Genomic DNA, 14,909 nt, shown 5'->3' on the forward strand with positions numbered 1-14,909 from the left:
CAGCTTCCCCTTCAAGCCCCCACATCCCACGGTTCTCCCTCCCTGGCACCTGCCCCGCCCTTCGCTCCAGCCTCCTGGTGTCCAGGCCTGGACGAAGCAGGAACCCCTGGCCTGGTTTTCGTGGGGCTGGGTCAGCTTCAGTGCTGAAACTCCCGTGTCTGGGGAGACCACTCAGGCCCCGCTGGGCCTCAGGTGCAGCCCAAGGGCCAAAGCTGGGGGGCAGGGTTAGAGAGCGGCGGCACCCACCCACTCGTACAAGGAGACGAAGAGGGGGGTGCACATGCGCGCACGCGCACACACACACACACACACACACACGGGTACACACGCACAGACGCTCGGAAACAAAGCGTGACCCGCACGTCCAGAGCAGACACCCACAGAATCGTGGACACACTCGAGAACCCAGGCTCACACACCCACATTCCCAGAGACAGGCATGCGAGGACACACCGGTGACACAAAACCTGGCAAACACCCACGCGTGAAACTGCACGGCCGTGGAGACGCCTACGGAGACACACGGCCACTTCCCGGGTCCTCGGAGACACACAGACGCAGGCCGGCCGGCCGAGACAGACAGCCACACGCGCAGATGCCCACACGCAGGCACGGGCGGGCCAGGAGCACAGAGACACCTTCACCTGTGCCCACGGGGTGAGCGGCTCAACAAACTCCAGAGCTTCCCCGGTTCCGCCTTGGAAACATGTGCAGGGCTGGGGACGTGAGTTCAGCCCCAGGGGGGCACAGGGTGGGCCCGAGCCTCACAGAGCCGGACATCACCACCACCCCCCACCCCCCACCCCACCCCGCCCACCTCACCACGCTGGGGGCCCCAGCCCCGGGGATGGTTCCGGGAGCAGGCTCTCTGGGGAGGGGGTCCGGGGCCGGCCGGCGGGGGTGGGGAGCGTGAGTGAAATGGGTTCATTACTGGGAGTCTGTTGCCTCGATTGGTATCGATCCCACATGTCACCTTCCATTGCTGCTAATGGGACCTGAAGAGTCTGCACCGACACCACAGCCACGGGCTCCACCCCCGCGCGCCGCCTCCCCTCCCCCTGCCCGGCCGGCCGCCGCCTCCTCTCCCGCTCCTGAGGCTCCCCAGTCCTCCTCTGTCGCACCAGGGACCTTATCCCTCTATTCAGGGGTGTCCTTCCCCCGCTTCCCCCCGCCGAGTCCGGTCTCAGTCACATCTGTCACAACCGGACTGGCCAATGGACCCTCCTGAACTCGCCCGTCCCCTGCTGCCCTCCACTGCCTGCCAGGCCCCCGGGGCCAGATCCCTTTTCTCTCCTCCTTCCTACTCCTCACTTCTGAGCCCCGACCCGCACGCTGTGCAGCCCCTCGATCAGGCCTCCGGGGGCTGAGCCCACCCTGTGTCTCCTGTCCGCCCGTCATAAGTTAGAGGGTCACAGAGGCCCACATGAGGCCTAAGAGGACCCACGTGGGGTGATGAGGTCTTGATCCAAAGTGTCACACAGTGTCCATAGGCTCACGCTGGCTACTCACGTATGAAAAAGTCACTAACTAGGACGGGAACCTTCGACCCCAAGCTCACGTGAACACCCTCTGGTTGGCCCCCAGCCTGTGCCACTAAGCTCTAGGGGGTGGCCGGGGAGCCGAGGCCCAGCCTCCTCCCTCCGGGGAGACTCCTCTCCCCGGGCGGACTCCCGGGGGACCCTTAGAGCTGGCTCCAGCCCCAGAGTGGGAAGGGCCGCCCTCAGCGGTCTCCGCCTCACCCCGCTTGGTGCCCATGATTGTGTCACTGTGTTGAGAAAATGTAGGTGGCCTGGAGTGGGCCACTAAAATCAGTGGCAATGAAGTTGGGGGCCCTGAGGCGGTGTAAAATATGTCGAGGCTGATGTGAGCTGGGGCCGTGGGATCGGCTTCAGCGGGGGGAGCCGGTTGGGTCCTTTTGGGGTGAGTTGCTCAGCAGTCATTGGTGAGGCAGCCCCGCGGCCAGGCCCTGGGACACATCAGAGATGCTCGCAAGAGCGAAGGGCTGCATTTGGTTAGGGGACCCATCCCCAAGGGCACTGGGCCCTTTGCCTGTGTCTTGGGGAAGAAACAGGAGGCCCAGTGTGCCACCCGGGAGCCAGGGTCGGTGCCAAGCGCCTGGCCTCCTGTCCCCTGGTGAATGGGAGTGGGGGCTCTGCTCTGATCGGGCTTATGGGAATATGGGAGGAAATGGGCAGGGAAGTGTGTAAGGCACTAGAGGGAAGGTGAAAACCCTAAGTGTCGCAGAAGCAGCTGCTCTGGTTCCCGAAGGGACTGAAGTTAGCGACTTGAGGGACTTTCCTGGGAGCTGGGGTCATGGCAGGCAAGCGTGGGAGCCAGGAGCCACCATCCCCGGAGGCCCCCCGGATGCTGCCTCCCGGGGGAACTCTCAGAGGCAGCAGGTGCTCTGAGCGGCCGTGGGGTCCAGGCCTTGGACTCGGCTCCTTCGAATGGGCGGGGCCTTCGTGGAGAGGAAGCTCTTCCTGCCCGCGTCCGCCTGGCCTTGGCATCTTCCGGGTCCTCACTCAGGTGCCAAGTCCTTAGATGAAGGAGATGGAGTGAGGTGACATGTGTAAGGGCAGGACCACCTGCCCAGGGGAGGAAAGGCCACGGGCACCTGAGGGAAACGCCGGGACCGCATCTCAGTGCCGACCTCGGCCCCCTCGCTGAGGCTCCGTCTCCCGTGGGCACCAGGCCTGCCTGCTCCTTGCTAGGCCTACATCCAACAACCTGGACACGCATCCTGTCCCCCCCAGGACCCTCTGCCAGCGGCCCCCAGCGACCTGTCTCTCCATCAATCATCCTCTCCCCCCTCACCTCTCTGTCATGTTAGCTTCGGTTGATTTAACCAGAAAACAACCCCCAGGATTGAATTCCATGGCTCTCCCTCCCCACGTCCTTCAGCTCGAGGCCGGGAGGGGCTGCGTAATGAGGTGGGGAGGGACACTTGGCCTCCCAGAGCCAGGGAGGAATAAAAGAAACTCATATTGATTCCCCAGCGACAGCCGTCAACCTTTTCATCCCCGCCGGAGACTGGAGACGTGGGCTCCAGGCCCCACAGGCTCCAGGGGGGCTCATTCCCCGGGACTTCAAAGGCAGAGGCCCTCGTTTCCCCTTGAGAAGCGTCTCCCGATGTCAGGCGCCTAACGCAACCCCTCCCGGTGTATTCTGGAACCCTACCCCTTTCCTGCTCCTGCTCCTTCCCCGCAGGGTATCTGATGCCCCCACAGTCACTTCCTCCTGTCCAGTCTTTGCCTGACCTGGAAGTTCTTCTCGCTGTCTGGCTTTCAGTCATATTAATAGAGGAAAGAAAACATCATTTTCCAGAACTCCGAAACTCCCAGACGACAGAGACATAAGTGCTTAAAAATCCTCAGAGAAAATACATCGGGTAAACCATTTGTATCATTTAATACTCGAGACTCAAGGAAAACGCCAGATTTCGGGGACTGTAACCTCCATGAGCTCGAGCAGAGCCGGGGCCTGGAAGCCAGGGGGACTTGGGGACCAGGTGGTGGTAACAGTCCCAGGTTGGGAGGGGCTTCTCTTCCAGGCCTGGGCTCTATCTGCACAGAAAGTTCCCTGAGACAGGGACTGACTTATCTAGGGAGGGGTAGACAGCTGGAAGGACTTCCCCACAGTTCAGGGTCCCTTTGCCTAGAACGGAGGACAGGTGGCCTCCTCACGAGTCTCTGTGTTGGCCTGACACTGTAGGAGCCACCAGCCCCAGAGGCAGCTCTGGATACAGAGGACTGAAGGAGAAACACCCCTCCTACCACAGCCCTCACAGAGGCGGAGGGGGCGCGGGCCGCGGTGCCACTGGCCCCCGAAGGGTTAATGCTATTGTCTGAAAACCACATCGGCTCCCCTGGGAGCTTGGAGATCCCGCTCTCATTTTAAGTAACCCTAACTCGCGTGTGATGAGCGAGGGCCGCTGGGCGAGGCGTGCGCCAGAAGAAGCAGGAGACGTAGCAGGGGACGGCCGGCCACCGCTCCAAGGTAAGGGACTCTGGTGGCAGGTGTGCGGCTGGGCTGGCCTGAGGGACGGCCCTTCTCGCCCCCACCCCACCCCAGCTGTGGGTCCAGCTGTGGAGCAGCCGGGAAGGGGGTCCGTAAGGAGGAGCGGGCAGTGGTGGGGGTGAGAGCCCAGGGGCCTCGCAGAAGCCTCCCGGGAGGCGGCCGGTGCGGGACAACCACAGGGCCGGGTGCTGGGGGGCCAGGGCGGAAAGAAGTGGGGACCTCATCAAGACAGCTGGTCTCCTCTCCCCAGGTGGGGCACTTCTGGGGTCAGATGTCCGCGTGCCGGGGCAGAGGAGACTCCTGGCACGGATGGGGTCAGGTCAGGCTGGGGCAGGCGGAAGGACGGGCTCGGGCATGCCTGCACCCTGCCGTCCACACAAACAGCAGCCCGTACGGAGCTGACCGAACCATCGGAGGGTCTGAGGGTGGGGCCGGACACTGGGGGTGCGGGCATCACAGCCCGGGGGTATGGAGGAGCAGGGGGTGGGCCTCGGGGTCCCAAGGGTGGGAGAGTTAAGGCTGTGCTCCCACCTGAGCCGGGCTGGGGTGGACCGGACCGAAGCCTCTGGCAGGGTTAGGGGATTCTGCCCCGTGTGCCTGCCGGGCTCCCTTCCTCACGCTCCTGGCATCCTTCCCAAAAATGAGGTCCAAGAAGCCTGAAGTCGGACAGCCCCTGTGCTGGAGGGCAGGTGCGGGCTCTTGGAGGCTGGAGAGGTGCAGGGAGGGGTGATTCTCTCCTCCAGCCCTTTGGAAGGACGATGACGGAGAAGGAGGAGGAGGAGGAGGAGGAGGAAGAGGAGGGCTGGGGAGGGCGGGGGCAGGGAGAGGGGCTTCGTTCAGGCAGGGGGCTTAGTGAAGTTCAAGTCAGGGTTCACTAGGACTGGGGTGAGCACCACAAGGCTGGAGGTGGAGGCTGCGACTGGACTGGGATGGGGGGGTAGTCTGGGGGTGGCGACACCCCCCAGCCGGCGAAGTCCTGACACTCTGGTCCCTGTTTGCTCTGTCTGGCTGCCACTTGTCCCAGATCAGCGTTTGACTGAGAACTTTCACTTCCTCTGGCTGGCCTGGCTCCTGCTGGAGGGGATTTCTTGTTGGGGGGGGTGGGGGGGTGGGGGGAGCAAAGGGAAGGATCGGGGATGTCCAGGCAGGGGGATCCCCAGGGCACAGCTGACAGGAATGAGATGGCAGGAAGGAGGCTGGGGTTGCCCGGGGAGGGATTTGGGAGGGAGCAGGGGTGGAAGGGGGCTGCGGGGACCTAGGCCGGGGATCTGGGGGCCTGGGATCAGCTTCCAGGTCTGAAGCCTGGGTGAGTGAGAGAAAGAGCACAGGAACAGGACAGAGAGAGAAGCAAGAAAATGCAAGACACAGGGCCTGAGCCTGGCGGCAGTGCCCAGAGCAGGAGGTGGGGTGAGGCAGCCGGCCTGGTCCCCAGAAGTAAAGACGGAAAGGGACCGGCCTCCTCCTCGACACCGAGACGGAAAAGGATGGGCCACAGAGGTGGCGGGGCAGGGAGACTCAGAAGCCTGGTGGCCTGGGGACTGGAAAGAAGGGAGAAGCAGCAGTCGGGAAGCAGGAAATGAGCTAAGATGAAAAGGTCAAACCAAGTGAAACAGAGGCCGGGAGGGGCCAGACGGGAGAGGGGAGCATGCGGGGCTGGGAGCCTGTCTCCTGGCCCCCGTTGCCCATCCCCCAACCCCTGGGCCAGGGGGCGGTGACTTGCCCCACCGCCCTTCTACCGCATCTGGGGTGGGGTCTGGGGGCGTCTGGGATTTCTACTCCAAGAGTTGCACGAACCTTTTAAAGCCCATGGTCCCCAGGGACACAGAGATCAGAGGGTCTGCCAGGGGCTGGGGGGCAGGGACCTGAGACCCGAGGGCCCCTGGAGAGAGAAGTAAAGTGACGGAGAAGCAGGGCCGCCTGGGGACCCCCCTAGGGAGTGGCAAGGAGGGGCGCCTTTCCTGCTTGGGGTTACAGGGGAGAGGCGGGGCTCAGCTGGTCCATTCCCAACATGGAGCATCGAGAAGGGGCCCCTCGGCCCTATGCGGGTCCCCTGAGTTTGGGGACCTGCAGGAGGGACAAGATGCCCTGGGGTCTTTGGGAAGAAAGAACTTCTGTCTCTGCCCCTCCCCCAAATCCCCCAGGGAAGAAGGTGGTTGGCTTTTCTCCCGGGCCCCAGCCCCTCGCAGTCCTACCTAACTAAGCAGCTTTAGCTAATAGCATTAAGGGAGGTCTCAGGACTAACCACTCTCCACTGGGGGAGAGATCAAGGGGACAGACCAGAGGCTTCTAATCAGATTGGGGATTCTGCAGAAGTGGGGGGGAGGGCGGTGTGCAGTTTGCTCAGTGTCCCCTGGAGGCCGTCACCTCTGTGTTCCCACTGTCCCCCTCTGGGCTGGTCTCCCCACTGTGACCCTTCAGCCCTCACCTGTGTCCACACACACACACACACACACACACCCCGCAGAGCTGCCTCTCTGTCATTCCCTTGGCACTCTTTCTCTCGGACTCTGTCCCCCTGAATCAGTCGGGGACTCACCCACCAGGAAGGCTCGGTGGAGGTCAGTCAACCCGACTGTGCGGTCAGCCCAGGCCAGCCTCCTGGAAGGCCCAGCAGCAAAGTGACTCTTGATGCAAGTTTTGCTTTTCAGATGGGTAGGCAGTACGGGCCTTTACCGCTCAGCTTTTTTTTTTTATTCGGAGTGTGTTCGCGTCTTTCTCATCCCCTTCCCGTCTGACTGTCGGTCCTCAAGCTTCCGGACAAGGAGCCCAGCACAGCTTAGGTTAGACCCGAGAGGCTCCTCCAGGGCCCCGGCCGCCACCACCCTCTCAGCTCCGAAGTTTCAGTCTCGGCTTCTCTGCCCTGATTGACTGATTACGGCTCGGAGCCCGGAGTCAGATAGACCTGTTCCCGAGTCGGGCTCAACCACCTGCACGGGGATCTGATGCAAGGCTCCCACTCTGTGGAGCGTCGGTTTCCTCGGCTTGCAAAATGGGGGAAATAATGTCCACGTCGAGGGGCTTGTGTGCGGATTCGGGGCAGGACCTGTGGAAAGAGAGGGCTGGCCCAGTGCTGTGACACGACAAGGGCCCGTTTCTAGTAACTAAACTCTCAGAAAGATAAGCTCTGCTCTGGACTTTTCCTCTGGCTCCAAGCCCAGAGAAGTGGAAGTGTCGGAGAAGCAGGGGCACCTGGGGACCCCCGTAGGGGAGTGGCGAGGGGGGCGGCTCTCCTGCCTGGGGTTACAGGGGAGAGGTGGGGCTTAAGGCCCGCTCTCCGTTGTTACCAGGCTCCTCTATATCGCGTTGTTAAATAATGACCTAAAACCTACCTGTGTGGTAACGAGCGCTCGTATTAGCCAAGGAGACCGACCGTGTTGTCAGTAACCAGAATGACGGGGGCGGTAACCATAATAATCGCTCACGGCTACGAGCCTTCAAACAACACAAAGCGCCTAACAGCAGCCCTTCTGATCATTCCAGATTGGGTTATGGTCCTCTTTGATTTATAGCTCTCCACGCTGACCCTCTGAGACCCCGCTGTCGCCGGGGCTGTAGGGACTGCGAGAGCCGCCGGGGCGGGGGGCCCCCCAAGCCCTGCGAGCTTAGCTCACCACACGGGAGGGAGGGAGCTGGGGGCCCGGGGTGGGGGCTCGGGGGACAGAGCGGGTCACCTCCCCCGGCCTTGGGGTCACCCCCACCAGAGCCGCAGGGTAAATTGGAGCACAAGGAACCGAGATGAAGCACGAAGGCCGCGACTGTCTGAGGGCGGCGGGTCAGCTCCTCGGGGCCCAGGGCAAAAGGGTGGGCTGGAGGGGGGCCGTCAGGAAGGATTTGCCAGCAGCGAGGACTCCCACATCCCCGCCGCAAGCTCCTCAGAGACCCGGGGGTCTGGGCGGGACCCCCACACGCATGGGGGAGACCAGGAAATGGGGAACGGCGGGGACGGGTGGGGCTTGACCTCACCCACTGATGCCACTTGTGGTTTTTGTATTTGGGGTTTTCTCCCTTTGGGGGCCAGAGGCGGGGTGTCGGTCGGTAGGTCGCCTCCCTGGGTGGTGGAATATCACACATCTTGAATCAAGGTGTTGCTGTCGCTTCCGCTTAAGAGCTGTGTGACCTTGGAGAAGTTCCTCGACCCCTCTGAGCTCCATCTTGTGAGATACTCCCGCGAGCTTTCGGGGCGTGTGGGCTCCCCGGCTGGGGGCAGGGCGCACTGAGGACCCCCTCCGCGGTGGGTTCATCATTCTCCTGGCGCCAGATCCTAAAGCTATCCTAAGGTCTCCAATCCTCCAGACCAGGAGACACCGCGGGGGCCCGGCAGCACTGGGGGTGGGGGGGTGGGGGGGAGGCAGCTGGAGGAGGCCACTGCTCCCTCCACGGAACAGTCTTCCCTTGGGACCTCTCACCCCGGGCACCCCCCCCCCCCATTTCCCAACCCATTTTCCTAAGGTGAGGTGGGAGGGATCCCAACCAGCTTGAGTTTAGACAGGAGGAACTTGTCAACGGACAAGGCGGGGGAGGAGGGTGGGAGACGGGTGGGGGGGCTTCTGTTTCGGGGGAGGACGGGAAAGGGCAAAGTTCCAGAATGTCAGCTGTCAGTTTAGAGGCGGAAGGCTGGGCGGGAAGACCCCAAGCGGCGTGCACCCCTCACCACCATCCACTGTCATTTCCAGAGGTGCCCTCTGCTCCAGCCAGACCGGGCACCCCCAGGAGCACCTGCCCCCAAGGGGCCATTGGCTTGTCGGTTGACCCCCTGGAGCCGTGTCCCCTGGCAAAGGAAAAGCAGGAGACCAGATGACCTCTGGGGCGGGGGTAGGGGTGGAGAGGGCAGGGAGGGTCTCAGCAGCTGAGGTGTCTGACGTCCTGACCCCCAGCAACTTCCGGGGTACCCCGTGGGCTCTCGCTACTCAAAGCAGGGTCCGCAGGCCGGCAACATCGGCGTGACCGAGGAGCTTGTTAGAAATGCAGAGTCTTGGGTACCACCAAGTGCCTCCGAATCAGAATCTGCGTCCTGAAGAGATTCTCGGGATTCTTCGGCCTTGGTGTTTGAGAAGCACTCCTATAGACAGCGGGTTCTAAGTCTCAAGACGACACGGCGTAGGAGCGGGGGCCGTGTGCGAGGGGTGGAGGTGTGGCCGCTGAGCCCGTGTGTCGGTGGCTTTCCCTCTGTGAGCCTCGTCTGGAAAGTGAGGAGGCCACTCCAGGCAAGCCCTCACATGCCCTCCAGACCTGCCGGCCTAGTAAGTTCTGGCTGAGAGCAGGGCTCACCCCATCCCGACTTCCCCTCTCCCCCAGAGACGGAGCCCGGAGCCAGGTCCTGTAAGCCTCGCCACAGGGTCCTGACCTCGCAGGTGACGCCTACCCTGGAGCGGGGCCCACACCCTGCATCTCCCCGAGGCCCTGTGGGCGCTCCGCCTCTGGGGTCATCTTCCCTCAGGGACGGGAAGCCAGCCCTCGGCCCGGCCTCAGCTCCATCTGGAAGGTCTGGGACAGGGACGGGTGCTCTCCTCCCGTGGCCTGCATCAGGGAGCTCACCCCCGAGTCCTCTCCCCATCTGGGCCACGCTGGGAACCAGCAAGACCCCCCCCTTCCGTGGCCGGGGCCGGGCTTCAGTAACTCCACAGATATTTACAGAGTAGCTGGAGCCCAGGGCCCGTGCTGGGCTGGCCTGTGAACAAGACAGCCGGGGCCCCTGACGGCGGGAAGCCACCACTCGGAGGCGAAGACAGACACAAGCACACAGGCCCCGTCGACAGCCTCATTCCCACGCGCGGACTCCACGGCCAAGCACTTCACCGCCAGGCCCCTGCGACGCGCCAGGCGTCTGCTGGGCCAGAGGCTCGCTGGGGACAGAGCAGGAAGCACACGCCCCCTGCTCGCCCGACGCCTGCAGCCGGTCCGGCTCCGTAAAGGTATGGGTGTGCGTATCTTCCGCCTGCCCCCGCTCGAGGTTTACGAAGAGCCCACGATTAATCACATTTTCTCTGGTCTTCTCTTGGGGAAAGCTCCAATCCTATTAAAGCCCTGAGAGGAGAGCGCGTCCCGTCTAAATCCCCCAGCGGGGGCAGGATATAGGACCCTCTGCCTTCCTGTGCATCCATATAAGTGGTCCCAGCCCCGGGTCTGCCCCTGGCCGGGGAGGACGTCCCCAGAGGAGGCCGGGCTCTGCCTTCCGTGCCTGCCACCTGGTCCCCTGCCTCAGGGCCCCTCGTCCTTGTCATCCTCCTCTCTGTCCTCTTCTTTCCCTCATTCTTTGCCTCCCTCCTAAGCAGTGACCGGCTCCCCCAGGCCCAGACGCGGCCCTCGCGGCCCCAGAGGCGACCATGCACTGCAGCTGCGGGGCCCAGGGCGTCCCTGTCGCGGGCAGCTCCTGGATCTCAGGTGAGCCTCTGCCAGGCCGCCTGCCCGTCGAGGCCCAGCCGCAGAGGGGCGGTCCCGGGGGGCGGGGTTGCCCCCCTCCCCCCGCAGCGCTGTGGCACTCACGCCCCTCCCCCCAGGCTTGGCCTTCCCGGACTGGGCCTACAAAGCCGAGTCGTCCCCAGGCTCCCGGCAGATCCAGCTGTGGCACTTCATCCTGGAACTGCTGCAGAAGGAAGAGTTCCGCCACGTCATCGCCTGGCAGCAGGGGGAGTACGGCGAGTTTGTCATCAAGGACCCGGACGAGGTGGCCCGCCTCTGGGGCCGCAGGAAGTGCAAGCCACAGATGAATTACGACAAGCTGAGCCGGGCCCTCAGGTGGGAAGGGGCGGCCAGGCGGCCAGAGAGGTCAGGGCTCAAAGACGGGGCTGTGGGTGCTGGCAGCCCCACCCCCCCCGCCACCCCCCCCCCCCCGCCCCCGAGGCTGGTGGGGTGCCCAGTGGCTCCCCAGGCTCGCCGGCGGGGGGAGGGGCGTGGCCGGCCCAACCCTGCGTTCTCAACCTCGGAATCCGCAGGTATTACTACAACAAGAGGATCCTGCACAAGACCAAAGGCAAAAGGTTCACGTACAAGTTCAACTTCAGCAAGCTGATTGTCGTCAACTACCCTCTGTGGGAGGTGCGGGCACCACCTTGCCCCCTGCTGCTGGGGGCCCCTGCCCTGTTTCGGCCAGCCCTGGTGCCCATGGGCACGCACGGCGAGGTAGGCAGGAGGCGGCCCCCCCTCCCCTCCGCCCAGGAGGACCCCAGCCCTCCTCTCTGCCTCGGGGGCCCCGGCAGTGGCCAGTGGTCTTCTCCCACTGCTTTCTGGTCCCCCAGCGCCCCAGGGTGGGGGGGGAGGGGCAGGGCCATCACCCTGAAACACCTTCAGGGGGTGCAGCCTGCGCCTGGGGGCGAGGGTGGTTCCTGCGGGACCCCTCCAGCGGGAGGACCCCAGGGAAGAGGGCGGGGTCTCAGGGAGGAGCCTGGGCATGAACCGGGGAACGCAGGCCGCCGGCCAGCCCACGCCACCCTCACTCCTGCTTCTCCCTCCCCAGCTCCTGCACAGCGCGCTGCTCGCCCGTTGGGCCACAGTGGAGCAGCTGGCCGGGCAGCGGACCCCCCGAGGGCCGCCAGAGGCCTCTGAGGATAAGAAGGGGAGCGGCAGCAGTGCCCCCCGTGAGTGCTCGGGCCCGGGGAGGGCCCAGGGGACTGCAAGTGGGACCCTCCTGGCTGAGCCCATGGGCCAGAGGCTTGAGACGGGGACAATAAAGTCATTCGTTCATTCAACAAACTGAGCCCCAGCTATTCCCTAGGTGTGGGGGCTCAGAGGGGCTGGACGGCCCTCCAGATGCTCAGAGAATGGAGGGAGTAGAGGAGGGACAGTCAGCGAGTGGTGTGGAGAGACTCAGGGAAGCGCCAGGCGCTACTGGGAATGCAGAGATGAGCGGGCATCCCGGAGGAGGAGGAGGCCCCTGCCCCCGGTGAGGCAGTGCCCAGGCAGAGGGAATGGCGTTTGCAAGGCAGGGAGTTGTGAGCAAGAGTAGGACCCAAGGCAAGAGTTGTGAGCTGAGGGACCCAGTGACTGGCCGTGGTCAGAGAGTGAGGGGTGGAGCTGGGTTGGAGGGGGCGTGTGACGGGTACCGGCAGGCTTGGGAGGACCATCTAGGCAGAGGGTGACGGGACCAGAACGAAGCACGGGCGGCAGGTGGAGAAGGAGGCTCTGCACAAGGAGGAGGGAGAAGAGCACGGCAAGCAGAGAGAAACAGTGTGTGCAAAGGCCCTGGGGCAGGAAAGAGGGACTAGGAAAGGCCAGCGTGGCAGCACTGGCGATCCCAGGGGGAGTCGGTGGAAATGTAGGCAGAGGTCAGCTCTCCCAGGGCTGTAAACAGCGAAGTGACAAAACCAGACTGTCCGTGAGGAAGATCACGGACACGCCTGAGCAGCCTGAGGCTTCACACAGACGGCTCAGACCTGCCCCTCCTCTCCGGGCGACTTCACGGGAGAGAGACCCCGGGCCTTAGCCTTGTCCCCAGAGCCAGGCACCTCTGGGCCCCAGGGTGCAGCCGAGGCTGTGGGCGAGGGTGGCCCAGGGCCTGCTGGGACCCGCTCGGCCACCGGTCTGGCCCCTGGAGAGAGACAGCGCCTGCACGGCACCCCTGTGCTCCTACCCCCACCCCCCTCCTGGCTCCAGAAGTGCCCCGCACGGAGCTTTCTCTTTGGGGAACCGCGAGGGGGAAACAGTGTCCCCGGCGAGCCCCAGCTTGGAGTGGGCCGTCTGCACCTCCCTGCCCTCTGTGGGGACACACACACACACACACACACACACATGAGCTGCCTGGCTGAAGTCATCTGAAGGCTGTGCAGGCCCCTTCACCCCACCTCCACTCCGGGCACTGGTGACAAGAGAGGATGCTTCCGGGTGGAAAAGTAGCCAGGCCTGCGAACCGGAGGCAGAGGCTGCAGGCCCGGTGCTGGGAGTGGCGGTGGGGGGGGGGGGGGGGGGACGGACACTCAGACCGTCTCCTTCACCTGCTCCTCAGCCCCCATCTGATGTCCGAGGGCGGACGCAGCCCCAGACCCAGGGAGAAGGGCAGTGACCCCGGGGGACGGCTCGGGGTCACCTTTGCCTCATGCAGGACCCTGTCCACTGGTTTCCCTTCGTGGGTCCGACTTCAGAACCATCGTTCCTTCCGAATACGTCGGGCGTGTTAAATAATAACTAATTCGCCTTTCCGGTTTTCATTCACTACAGCCCCACCGATGTGATGACATTACTCTTCTAGGTCGATGATGTGGCCTTGCTAAGAGAGGACTCGAGGGGTCGGAGTTGGGCTTTTGGAAATAAGGACAGTGCCGGGAGGTTGTGCTAGCCGCCCCGAGCCCCGGCCCCCGGCCCGGGGTTTTGGGCGCTGGGTTGCAGGATGCCCGCAGGGCCGGAGGATCTGGAAGGAGGGGCGGAGGGAAGGATCCTGGGGGAGCAGGCCAGGGACCAGCCGGCCGAGAAGGCGAGGCCAGGCCCCCCACGCGCTGGCCTCCCACTTGACCTTCGCCAGCAGAGGGGCCTGTGCAGATGAGGAGACCGGGGCCTGGATTTCAGGGACAAGCTTGGGGCCACACGCTAGAGCCAGAGCCCTGTGCTCCAGAGAGTGCAGACAGGACTCACTGAGTCCCAGGAGACAGTGTCCTCACCCAGTCATCCCACACGCTCGTCCTGAGCTCTTAGGAGGCACCAGGCGGGTCCAGGGGACGGCGATACAGGCGCGGTTCCGGTCCGCACAGAGCCGGGGGCGCAGACATTCTGGGGGTAACCACGCTCATCGGGCCAAGGGCCCAGGAGGAGAGGGGCGGGAGCCACAAGGGGGACCCCCAGGCTGACCTGTCTCGCCCCCAGGGAATAGACCCGAAGCAAAGCAAACAGGATGAGGCACAGCAGGGAGAGGAAGTTTCCAGCAAGAGGAAAATAGGGAGTAGGTGGAGAAGGGAGATCCCTCCTGACCCTCCCTCCCTCCCTCTCTCTCTCTCTCTCCCCAGGCCTTGGCTCTCTCCCAGCCCCCTGCCAGCTTGGCCCTTGCTGCCTTCTGGGGAGCCCCCGAGAGGAGCTGCTGGGTCTGGCCTCCTCGGCCCCTCCTCTCCTGCCTTCCCTCCCTTCCGACTGGACCCGCCTCTCAGGGCCCTTCCTGCCCCCTGTCCCCCCAGAGCGGCTGATCCCGGGGACCTCCAAGCCAGACACCCTGCTGCCGGGGCCCGGCTGCCCCCCAGCGACCCACCACTTTCCGGGGCTCCCCCTGTTGGCTGGGCTGGGACAGGGGGCCGGCGAGAGGATCCGGCTTTTGCCCCTGAGGCCCCCGGGGCTGGAGGTAAAGCCCTATCCCATGATGGGGGCAAAGGGACGCCTGGACCCCAGGGAGGGCTTCTCCTCAGAGATACACAGACCCAAAGCCGGGGACGAAAGCCCCGTGTCCCCCCATCTGGAGAACTTCAAGGCAGTGTGGCCCTTGGATCCTCCTTAACTGGGGAGAAGAGGGGAAGTGGGGGGTCCCCCAAAGTCCATGCCTCCTCCCGTGTGTTTCCTTTCTGGCTTTGCACCTTCCCTGGCCTGGAAACAGGTTTCAATTGCAGGAGGCTTTGAAGGGGAGGAGTTGGACAAAAGGGGGTGGGGGGCATGCCGGGGGGGGGGGGAGAGGGGGGACTGAGGCAGGGTGACCCTCCCCTCCCCTCCCACCAAATTATGAATCAGATTAAGGAGGCATCCTTAACCTCAGCTGTCCTCAAAGGAGATGAGCATACGGATTCTGTCGCTTGAGCGCCCCCAGCCCCACCTGCCCACATGACGGAGAAAGCGAGCATCTGGGGAGCCCCTGCCCCCTCGTCCGGGCTGAGGCCCCGGTCTCTCTCCTGCCCCTCCGTGCGCTTCGTCCTCGGCCCTCTGGTCTCTGTGACCCTGGGAGCTCCTGTCCTGCACGGGCACTTCCTACAAGCCACCATTCCCCCAAG

The 14,909-nt window shown here is 64.0% G+C and overlaps 1 protein-coding gene across 1 annotated transcript; it reads left to right on the plus strand.

The window, feature by feature from the left end:
- The first annotated feature begins 3,913 nt into the window (after positions 1-3,913).
- ETV3L (ETS variant transcription factor 3 like) lies at positions 3,914-14,563 on the plus strand. Its single transcript, XM_058702429.1, has 6 exons — positions 3,914-3,996; positions 9,652-10,398; positions 10,515-10,752; positions 10,950-11,136; positions 11,471-11,591; positions 13,947-14,563. Exons 2-6 carry the CDS (start codon positions 10,341-10,343, stop codon positions 14,423-14,425), a joined length of 1,083 nt encoding a protein of 360 aa, XP_058558412.1. The 5' UTR covers positions 3,914-3,996; positions 9,652-10,340; the 3' UTR covers positions 14,426-14,563.
- The last annotated feature ends 346 nt before the right edge of the window (positions 14,564-14,909 follow it).

Source organism: Neofelis nebulosa, chromosome 15, assembly GCF_028018385.1.
Source record: "Neofelis nebulosa isolate mNeoNeb1 chromosome 15, mNeoNeb1.pri, whole genome shotgun sequence".
In the NCBI taxonomy this organism is placed as follows: Eukaryota; Metazoa; Chordata; class Mammalia; order Carnivora; family Felidae; genus Neofelis; species Neofelis nebulosa.